Below are 11,374 nucleotides of genomic sequence, written 5' to 3' on the forward strand. Positions count from 1 at the left end.
AGCCTTACAGTATGCCACAGTTTCAGCCAACCAAAAAAAAAAAAAAAGGGATAAAATTGGTAGTTTGTAATCGGCTTGCTGTTTTGTCTCCCCTCTAATTGCTAGTAGGATTATTGTTGTTGTTGTTTTTTGTTGTTGTTGTTGTTGGGGGGGGGTTTTTGCATGTTTTTGTCTGCTACAGCCAGGGCAGGAATTCCACCGTTGGCCGTTGCTGTCCTGGCCCCTCTGTCTGGTCTCCCTTCATAAAGTTCTCTGCCCATCAGCCAATGTGGCCTCAGTGCCCCGCTCTCTGCCTGCTTTGTTCGTTTGTTTTCTTGGCCCTGCCTCTCTGCCCTCTCTTGTCAAGTTCACCTCAGCAACAGAATATTAGTACATGTACTTGATTGGTCAACAGTTACATAATCAACGTGTGGTGTGACCAATACAATGCAAGCTGGAAAGACTCTTGTTTTAAAGTGTCTGACAGGATTTGTAAAGTGACAGTATTGTCACTACCTGTGTCTGTACATCCTGCCTTATCGGTACTGCACATGTGCAGCCTTGAGACAGAAATCAGAAGGAAGCGAGACGGCTCACTCGTTAGCTACTTGAATGAATGAATGAATGAATGAATAGTTTTTATTTCAGTTACATACATCTGGAGAAACAAAGATTATTTCAGTTTTTCTCACAGTCACGTATATCAACCAAAGGATGACCAAGAATATCAACAATACCAAAGAAAGGAAATAAATAAATTAATAATTAAATACATTATACTCTAAATTATAATCCTTAATTCTTTTGCATTTTGATCATTTTACATTTTAAGGCTTTTTTAAAACTCATCAGAGAGCTACACAATTTCATAGTCCATTCCATAACATGACACCCAAAACTGAAACACATCTGTATTTTCCTTTAGTTCCTACTTTACATGTTTCATAATAAACAGCCCTCTTTAATTATAACTTCCTTCTCTTAATTTAAAAAAAAATGACTACCCATGTTTTACAATATACAATGTTCTTGTGAAGCTAAAAAACGTAACATCCTGCTTAGATGTCAAGTTATTTCTGTGATATTTGATGGATTGGAAGAGCAGAACAACACAATGCATCTTACCAGCAGCCATCTTGGATCCTCCCCTGTAAGAGGGAGCCTATGAAAAATATGTGCTTCCATCATCAGCTACAGAAAAAACAATTTGTTTAATTCAGAATGTTGTTGATTAGGTGCTATTAATGTTATTGACTATTTCGCCATTAGGAACAACCTCATATATAAATCTGACATGTGACAAAATATGTAATCTACACACAGCGTATATGTCTCACACATATATGCTTATAAATGTGATGTAAATGCAAATCAACATATATACTCATGTCATTTACCTCATCAGACGACCAGAAGACTTTAAAACTTGATTTTTAAACTTCAAGTTATTCTTTTGATAAAAAATGTGTTTATATTTCTGTAGAAGTGCTACATCATTTATTTAAAAAAAACCATTAATGCTTTTAGAAAAGGATTTGTCAGTTTAAATTAAATCGAAATCCTGGTTTTAACTCGTGGTCTTGATGCCTTGGCATGTGGCCTCTGTGCCCTCAAAATAATTGCCTAGGCAGAGCGGCCTTGCCCATACAATTACAAAATTCCTGGCCTGACTACAGCGTACAGATCTCCTCTGAAAATCACTTGTCTTGTATTCTCATTTGAGTAAAGTTCAGAAAGACATTGATATTTTACATTTTTTTAATTTCACAATGGCTTCATTTTAACCCGTGTTTGCACAAAGCTGTAACGTTAGTGTGTTATCACAGGCAGAGCAGACGGTCACACTGAGCCAGGCAGCAGCCTGCTCCACAATACGAGATCCGCAGACTCTGAACAACAACCCACATTAGCTTTCCTGCTAAAGTCTCCTTATCTGACTTACAAACATGAACACACGTCTTCTTCTTCTTGGCCACCAAACAAACATTCGCTGGGAATAAGTCCACCGCTGACATCATTTTCCAGGCTAGATGACTAATTAGCCGTTCAACTGCAGCACATTTAGCAGCATGAGAATTTACCTGCGAGTATCTCTTTGGTCCATTTAGATGCTGTTGTGGTCGTTCCTCTTCAATTCCACTGCTAAAAGCAAACTGTGTGACCATGACATGTCAGCTACCAGCTGAGATGAAAAGTGTTTCTGATATTTCCTCGAGACCATGTTTTCTTCCTTTTAACAACAAACAAACAATTTCATGACATTATATCGGACTGTATTTGCAGAAAGGGAGGTCTAAATGTGATTTGTATGAGTAGAGGAATTATATTTATGATTGCAGGCTCAGGATTGAGGCACAAATATAACACCATGGTATTAAAGTAAAAAGTGAATTGCTGACTGACAGTAATTGTGATGTTATCTCATCGCCTCCACCCACCAACCTGCCACTCTCATGCCTCTCCATCTTCTCTCTCCACAGTGAGTCATTCGTACGGTTACGGGCTCCTGGATGCAGGTGCTATGGTGGCTTTGGCACAGAACTGGACCACAGTGGGACCACAGCATCAGTGTGTTCACACCATGCTCACAGAACCAAGGTTAGGGGGGTGACTAGCAGCTCTCTCAGAGTGTGTGTGTGTGTGTGTGTGTGTGTGTGTGTGTGTGTGTGTGTGTGTGTGTGTAAACCACAGTGAGGTTTACTCTCGTTATTAGCACTTGCTGTTCTATCATCCAGCTTTAGCCTGATAGATGTCGCTACGTTCTCCTTGGAGCCGGGACGGTCGCTTAGATTTGCAGCACAGCGCTATTGTCTGTGTCCATCTCTACAGCCACACAACATTACCCACCCTCCCTCTCTGCTTGTCAACCTGCAGAGACATCGGGAATAAGCTGGTGTTCAGCAAGAGCGTGGATGCCTGCTGGGGACGACCGGAGTACGTCAGCTCTCTGGAACACGTTCAGGCTCGCCTCACTCTCTCCCACAGCCAGAGAGGAAAATTGGCCATTCATCTCATCAGCCCACTGGGCACACGCTCCACCTTGCTTTTCCCCAGGTACACAGTAAAACACACCACAATACACACGTAACAGCCGAGCCATGGTATAAATCTCTCTTTGCATGTGTCTCTTTCACACACACAGACAAACACAATGTGCATCTACCTCAATTTTATCTGTGCACAGTTACTGCCCCAAGTGTACTCTCTCTGGGAAAAAAAACACACTTTCTGCATTCTGCCACAGGAAAAATAAGACAAACACCTCGTCTCTACCCTTTGCTTTCAGGCCCAATGACTTCTCTTCAGAGGGATTCAACGACTGGGCCTTTATGACCACCCACTCGTGGGGTGAGGACCCTCAAGGGGAATGGACGCTGGAAATAGAGAATGTAGCGGCTAATGGACGTGACTATGGTAACCCCACTCATCACCATTAATTGTTCAGTCTGAACACATTACATCAAACGTACATTCATGCCAGCATTCACTGCCCCCTCATCAACTCGAGTACTCTTGCATATTTTCATGCTTCTCCAAATAGCCTCTGCTCAGCTCCCCCTTTTTTTAGTCTCTTTCTAATGATGCCATTTATACTATTTTTTTTTTGGAACCAGGGGGAGCAGCTCTCAGAAACACATTTGAATTAAATCTTTGCAGCTGCTGGACAGAGAAATATTCTTTTGAAATAAAGTGCTCGGTTTCCGTTTGATTATCATATTTTTTTTTTTTACAGTTATGGGGCTGGATTTTCTTTAGAACGGCAACCAGCAGCATAACGTCAAGAAGAGTTAACTCGTTGAGTCCTAGAGACCCTCGTGAGGCTTTGTTTACTCCGAGCAGCCAGAGAAATAAGACAGGAAGGAATCTCTTCCTCTGCCGGTGTTGATCCTCCTCCAGTGTTGTGTTTGGTCCGCTCTCGTCAATTTCCTTTTCTTCCACCCCCATATCCTCTCCTCAGCCAGTTCATACTGTTCCCTCTCTGAGAGGTGTTATGGTGATATTCTCCTCCACATCTTAATACCCCCACCACCACCTCTCCTCTGTCTCTCTCCTCTCTCGCACAGCCGTGCTGAGTCAGTTCACCCTCATCCTGTGGGGCACTGGACCCAGCGTCGTCAACCCCTCGTCATCCGACTTCCCTCGGCCGTCCAACAACAGCTGCAAAACCTTCGACGCCCAGCAGATCTGTATCGGTGAGATCATTCAGGCTTCGCACAAACTTTGAACAGGAGCCTTTTAAGTGGAATGGGCTCATTTGTATTGGCGCTGGCACACAGTCATTGTTACAAAACAGGCTTTTGGTCAGACTGTGTTGAGTATTTCAACTTGTGAAAAGTGAATGTTGTGAATACAGATTGCCCATTTACGAGCCTCTTTTGCATATGTTTGCCCGCACGCTATGAATATGCACATTGCCATATGTCGTATTAGTTTGAATCAGAGTGCAGGACGTATGGAGGAGCAGCAGGGGAGATTAAAAACTGCGCCAGTGCGAGAGGTGCTACGTTGTCAACAACTGTTCAGGAGGATGACTCCCTCATTGAAAGGCAGATGAGGTCGGAAGCTTCGTTCTGCTTCCAAACGTTCAAACGCTTTCTTCTTAATCATTCCAGACTTCTCCATAATTCAGATAAAATCTACATTTCAAGCATTAGTGGGAACACTTTGTTTAAAAGGGCCCCAGTTTCCTTCCTAAAAAATTAACTGGAAGGTTTCTGAAAAGACTTTGTAATTTGGGGATAATTATATAGAGGAAAAAGGGCACCGCGTTCAGTTTGTACAACTTCCATTTACTGGTTGTGGCCTTCTTTTGACAAATTAAACATCAAGTCGGTGCACAGGAGATCAGTTGAAAATGCAAATGTGTTTTTGTGTGGTTGTAAATAGAAGTCAAAGAGACAATTCTGCAAAGACGAGAGTTCTAAAAAATAAATGAATAGTAACACAGGCTAAATGGTTCTCCGTTTTCCTTTCATTAAGAATCTAGCAGTTCTTTTAAGAAAATTCCTCTGGAAATCAGACTGTGCCCAACTACTCTGTACAGTAACTGTTATATAATATCCTGATTTTTTCATAAACACTCAAATGAATGAGTTATTATGTGTGCTGTCGCAGAACTTCCTATCTCCCTGTAATTAGAAAAAAGATAACTCAAGCATTTGATGGATCCAGATTCTCAAATACGAGGTTCTGCTGGTTTGTCTTACACTATTGGAAATGGAGATATTCCTGCTTTTGGACTGAAGTAAAAAGCAATTTGGAAGCAGCACTTTGCTCCCTGGGAAATTGTGATGGCCATTTTTCACTATTTTCTGACCTTTTACAGACAAAGTGATTAATCAGTGAATCACGAAATTAATCAGCAGATTAACCGTGGCCCTAAATTATAAGCTATAGCTCTTACCAGTAAAGCTCAAAGGAAATTGAGGAGAAATTATGGGACTTGTAAAACCGGTTATTTGTAGATGTCATTTTGGTTGTGTTTTATTGGATTGTGTGAGGCTTAACTTCTCTTTTTGCTTTCCTCTCACGTTCCATTCAGAGTGCAGCCCCGGCTTCTCCCTGTTTCTCCAGGGCTGTGTGAAGTTATGTCCACCGGGTTTCACCTCCGGGCCGCAGCTCCTTAACCTCTCCCTGGAGAACTGGGTGGACCTGTCCTCCGTCCAGGCCTGCCTACCCTGCAACCCCGCCTGCCTCACCTGCTCTGGCACGGGGCCTACAGACTGCCTGTCCTGCCCGCCTCACAGCCACCTGGTTCTCACCTCTTGCCTGCACCAGAACCAGGTCCAGCGCAAATCTCCGCTAGCCGGGGGACTCCAGGGTGACGGACCACAGCCAGAGGGGGAGGTCCCAGCAGCAGAGGATGACAGCACAGAAGGCGAGGAGCCTCCAGGGATCAGCGTTGCTCCGTCCAATCAGCTGCCTGTCATCGTGGCCGTGCTCAGCTGTGCCTTCATCCTGGCTTCCTTCGTCGGGGTCTTCCTCTTGCTGCAGATGCGTTCAGGTGGCGCGTCTTTGGGCTGGAGGACCAAACTGCCCTCTGTGTATTCACAGACAAGGGGGGTGCGGGTGGGCTTTGGTTTTGGTTTCGGCCAAGGACGGGAGAGGAAGGCACGGATATGCTACAAGGGGATCCCCACTGTGTGGGGGGACGAGGACATGATCGCCTACCAGTCTGAATCAGACAGCGAGGAAGTGGATGGTCACAGCGAGAGGACAGCTTTTATCAAGACGCAGAGCTCGATCTAGCTGAATCCGCAGAATCTGCTGTTGTGGTGTCTGACACTACGACATCCTGGGTTTTATCAGATCTGACTGTTTGGAGCTGATACATGAAGGTGAATCACACAGGCTGCTACGGGATGAAAAAGAAACACATACGCAGGCCTTACTGTTCCATCAGCATCCCATCCAAATACATTAAAAAGTCGATCATTAGTTTTTGTCATGTATTTATTTATGTTTGTTAATTTATCTTATTTGATTAATATTTTAATGTCAGATGTAGTCATTATGCATTTGACTCACCAGTGGGCACCAAGCTGAGGTGTTATGCAACTGTGTTACTTATTTATAACTTCAAGGATTACTTCACCCACAAAATGACAATTTCTAAATCAGTGAGTCATGTTGTGTTACCTTAAATTCTTGGAGAAAACTTTTACTTTTTTTGCATGCCTCCACAGAAAGCAGCAAACATACTGATTGACTGGGGACCGCGTTCAACAAACTATATCAAAACATCAGTTTACAGATTCTCATACAACTCATGCAGTATAATCCAAAGCCCTGTTTTCACCGAGCAGTATGGTACTGTTCAGATCAGTTCAGTATGCATTTTTTCTGTTGTGAATGGTACCAATGGAACCTTTCTGTACCGTCCCCATTTTTGGTCACCCCTCTGTTGGGGTACCTAGCACACAGATCTGGTACTAAAGCGCAGAACTGTGAACACTGCAGTCCGATGATTGGTCAATAGCGGACGGTCACTCTGCTCAGGGCTGAGATGTGGCCGGTTTTGTAACCTCTGTTCATACCGTGGCAAGTTTTACATTAGTAAACTGTAACTGTAAAATGAAAGGATGTTTGCAGCAGCTGTAGACTTTTAAGGTGGAACATTTACTTGTAATGCTACTCAACGGATGACTTGATGATGTGAATCCATCAGCACACCTTAAATTTCAGTTTTTATTGTGTCTCTTGGATGATACAGACTTTTGGTAATGAGCGGATCTTCAAGAGTTTATGTTAACTGCAGATATTCTAATGCTCACTTGGGGAGAAAAAAGCATTGTGGAGAGTTGTTCCTGTGGGCTCCGGCAACACTAAATCCCTGAGCTTGCCTGAGAAGGACTAAATGCACAAACCCACTATTTTTAAAAATCCCATGGAGAGAGACTCTCACTGCAGCCTGTTCTATTTTGTTCTGAAAGTGTCAGCACACAGCCTTGTTCAGCGGACAATAAACGAAGTGTAAACGTCCATTTATGTCATGGGTGATGAGGAAATACAGCCAGTGCTAGACGGAGCAGTGAGTGACAACATACCCGGCTACATTTAAGGGTACTGTTTGCAATGGAAACACTAAATGGACCTAGGGTCTAGGTACGTGTGTGAAGTGTTACTCTTGGTTCCAAAGGTACCATACTGAAAATGTTTGGTGGAAGCAGGGCTCAGGTCTCATTTATCAAGTTTTATGCTCAGTGCTTCCCAAACACATGCATTTTCGGCTAACACCTTTATATTCAAAACTAAGACCTGAAAATGAAACTCATCTGTGCTACACTTTTCAATGAAAATGCATGTGTTTGGGAAGTACTGAGCATACAACTGAATAAATGATACTTGGATTAAGCTGCACCAGTTGTATGAGAGATTGTAAACAGATGCTTTGAAAGATTTGCTGCTGTTAAACCTGGTCCCCAGTCAAACAATAAATCAATATATTCACTGTTTCATGGGGAGGCATGCAAGAAAAACAGAAAGGAGAAAAAGAGAAATGTTTACTTTACAAATTCAAGGTAAAACGGCATGACTAATTGATTTACAAATAGTCTTTTTGTGGGTGGAGTATTCCTTTAATGACCTGCTTGACCATATTTTGTCCAGTTTGTCGAAAGGTTAATCTGCCCTCTCATAAAGCTGGAGGATTTATAAGAGAGCTCAAAATTCAAGACACACAGGCCGAGATATCCTGGCTTTTAGTCTCAAGTACAGGTAAAAGGTAAAATAAATAAATAAATAAAAAAAACATAAATCCTACATTTCCCATAATGCAACTTACTAGCATCTTTCACTAGAGCTCCTCAGCCTGATAAATGCTCATGTTTACCATACTCCGCACTCCCAGTCTCTGAACAAATGAGTCTCCAAGCTCAATAACAAGTCAAAGCTCAAAATAACCCTGAAGACATCGCCAGGGTTATTGTTAAAGGTTCAGTGTGTACGGTTTAGGGAGATATATATTGGCAAAAATGTGTATAAATAACCTAAAAATAAGTGTAACTGTCAAATTTTTTTTTAGCTTAGAATGAGCTCTTTAAATCTCATAGGGAGCAAGTCCTCGTCCATGGAGTCCCCCATGTTGCACTGCCATGTTTCTACAGTAGTCCAGAACGGACAAACCAAACATCAGCTCTAGATAGGGTCATTTGTGTTTTGGCGTTGCACCACTATAGTTAGCAGCCCCTCTGTGACAAGCAGCATTGGATGAATGTGAAACTACTTTGATTAGTGTTTTTATTGGTTTAAATCACCTGGTGCGTTTTTGAGAAGAAGACACCACTACCGGTTATTCAGTTCTTGATAAAACCTCCTGAACGACTTGATCTTAAGTTGTCAGAGACTTTGACATGCCCTAAAGCAGTGGCTGCCAACTGGTCCCACCACGGGGTCCAGATCCCCCCTTAGTCATTAGTTCAAGGTCCACACAGTTTAATATATTCAGCATCATACCTGCGTTTGGCCATGTCATCGAGCTAGTTTGCTGTTTCTGTTCAGTAGCTGTCTGTTGTTCACTAACTCTACAACAGGAAACAGCGCTTCAAAATAAAAGTTTGTGCTTGAAATTCACTGTACTTAAAAAGTAGTGTATGTTTTTTTACAAACTTGACACATTTGCGAGTCACTTGCGGTCCATTCAGAATGGACCCATGACCCACTTTTGGACCGCAACCTACCAGTTGGGAACCACTGCCCTAAAGGAATCTAACCGGGAGAAGCTGCTGGTTGCAGTCTGCAACCCTCGTCACTAGATGTCACTAAATCCCCTGAAATATTACACACTGGACCTTTAAGGCTCGTCAAAGCTCCTCCAAATTGACAGAAGAGCATAAACGACCAGACTGAGAGATACAGTCTGTGACAAGTGAAATGAACTCCATGTGTATAATGGTTGAAGTGATCCTTTGAGCCAGTAGAGTGCATTAAATTCTCACATATGCATCGATTTGTCCCCAACACAAACACCTGGCCATCAGCGCAAGCAGACGTCTCATAAATCGGCATTATATCTTATCAGATTCTTGGCAGAATGTGGGCCAGGGGTCGTGAAGTTGACACGCAGTTGATTAATAATAAGAAAACTTTAAATTGAAGATTTCTGCAGCGCACTGGGACGGCATAATAAAACATCCCGCTGGCTGTTTGATAAGCAGGAAACTGTGGAGGATGCTCTGTTTTCAATCAAGGCGCAGTGGGAATTGCCACGGCGGCAGAGCCATATCAGATGTATCAGTCACAAAATCTCATTGACTTGTTGTAGAGTAACACTGTTTTTGGATGAAATAAAAAATACTTAGCCCAAAGCTGCCAGGCTGACCTTTGCAACATTTTTCCTCCTGGTTGCTGCGGGTAAGAAATGAGATCATTTTCTCTTCATTTTCCCCACGGAGCATATATTGATTTTGGGGCTTCTCTCCCAGAACATCTTCATCAGGATGAAGCTCTTTCCCTTTCTATTGTGAGTGCCATACATTGAAAGACAAATACATGCTTTATTTGCCCATCTATAACAGTGTGGCCTCCACGCAAGCTGAATCAAAGCCTTTGGATTTAGAGGCCCAAGTGGTGTATAAGTAATGAGATCTTGTATCACATTTTCTATGTTTGTTTTATATCCTTTTTTATTTAACGGACAATGGGTGTTAATATTGTGGAAATCAGTTTTCATGCTGGAATAAAACGACTTTGGCTGTTGCATAGATAGCCTGTTTGTCTCTTTACTGCCAGATTTTAAAACTTTTAGGGGTTTTACGCCTCTTAAACTCAGCCTCTGACACGCAAACACCGCCCGAGAGAGCAGATGGTTCATCACTTCTTCATGGCCGTATATCATTGTAGCAAGTGTGTTTTCTCCACTCCGGGCGTTTAGCTTTAACGGGGTGCCAGCATTCTGTCTGCTGCCTACTATCCAGTTGCAGCGAGCTTGCTGCCAAAAAAAAGCCTTGAAGAAACTGTTTTCTCAGGCTTCAATATGGTGGCCCCCTTAAAGATTAAATTAATGTAAATGGAAAAGGTTTGTATGCACGACAGGAAAACAATGCCCGCTGGTAACAGCTTTGTTCATTAGCAGCTTTGTAACACCCTCTACAGAGGCAGGTAACTGGGTTCATGGGTGAAGGTACATTCATTCTGTGGCCCATAATTAGATCTGCAGGGAGAGCTCGCTGCACAATTCAGCGCCCCTCGGATGCATCATTATAAATGCAGCATGTGTGAAAATAAACGTGTGCGTGAATTGGCTTGTGTAGTTGTAAGGTGGATGGGGTTGAAAGTGTTTCGTCTCCTTGTTCACACCTTGGTTGCGTTTCTGAGAGCTGGTTTTGTCTTTTGTTTTTTTTTCCTAATGTATGCCCTTTAGCCTGTATTAATGAGCTGTCATGTTCTGCACAATGCTGCCCACTAACAAGGCTTGGCAACAAGAAATATCAGATTAATTAGATCAACACCAACAAATCAGAGCCCTGTTATCTGATTTCACATTCAGATCAATTAGACATTGAGGTTCCAGTCTCATTATTCCAGCTGGTCAAACATTATTTGTGCTGAATCTGAATCTGAGAGGCTGAGAAACCAAGTCGGCACCAGCAGAGTCTGGAGTAAGATGCAGCGGCTGAGTGTCCCCAGGGTGTCTCCACAGGCATCACTTCCCCCTGCACACACACACACACACACACACACACACACAAACACACACACAAAGCCACTTCATCTCTCCACCACACATGCAGCACAGTGATCACTCTCAGGCCTCAGGCATCCCTGCCACCACACTTTCTGTCTCCCTCTCCGTCCCTGATCCGTCTTTATGAAGCGTGAACAAAGAAACATTTCTTCTCATGTTTAACTCCTGCTCAACGCTGTCGCAGACACCTTCAACATCTTCACCTCGCTG

At 42.9% G+C, this 11,374-nt stretch overlaps 1 protein-coding gene across 1 annotated transcript in view; it reads left to right on the forward strand.

The window, feature by feature from the left end:
* Window positions 1–6,417, forward strand: part of furinb (furin (paired basic amino acid cleaving enzyme) b) — a 96,142-nt gene extending 89,725 nt beyond the window's left edge. Inside the window, exons 12-16 of the mRNA XM_049574245.1 lie at window positions 2,460–2,577; window positions 2,854–3,033; window positions 3,266–3,393; window positions 4,044–4,172; window positions 5,522–6,417. Coding sequence (XP_049430202.1) covers window positions 2,460–2,577; window positions 2,854–3,033; window positions 3,266–3,393; window positions 4,044–4,172; window positions 5,522–6,228 — 1,262 coding nt within the window. The 3' untranslated portion in view covers window positions 6,229–6,417. The remainder of the gene's footprint in view (window positions 1–2,459; window positions 2,578–2,853; window positions 3,034–3,265; window positions 3,394–4,043; window positions 4,173–5,521) is intronic.
* Window positions 6,418–11,374: the final 4,957 nt, after the last annotated feature.

Source organism: Epinephelus fuscoguttatus, linkage group LG4 (genome assembly GCF_011397635.1).
Source record: "Epinephelus fuscoguttatus linkage group LG4, E.fuscoguttatus.final_Chr_v1".
Classification (NCBI taxonomy): Eukaryota; Metazoa; Chordata; class Actinopteri; order Perciformes; family Serranidae; genus Epinephelus; species Epinephelus fuscoguttatus.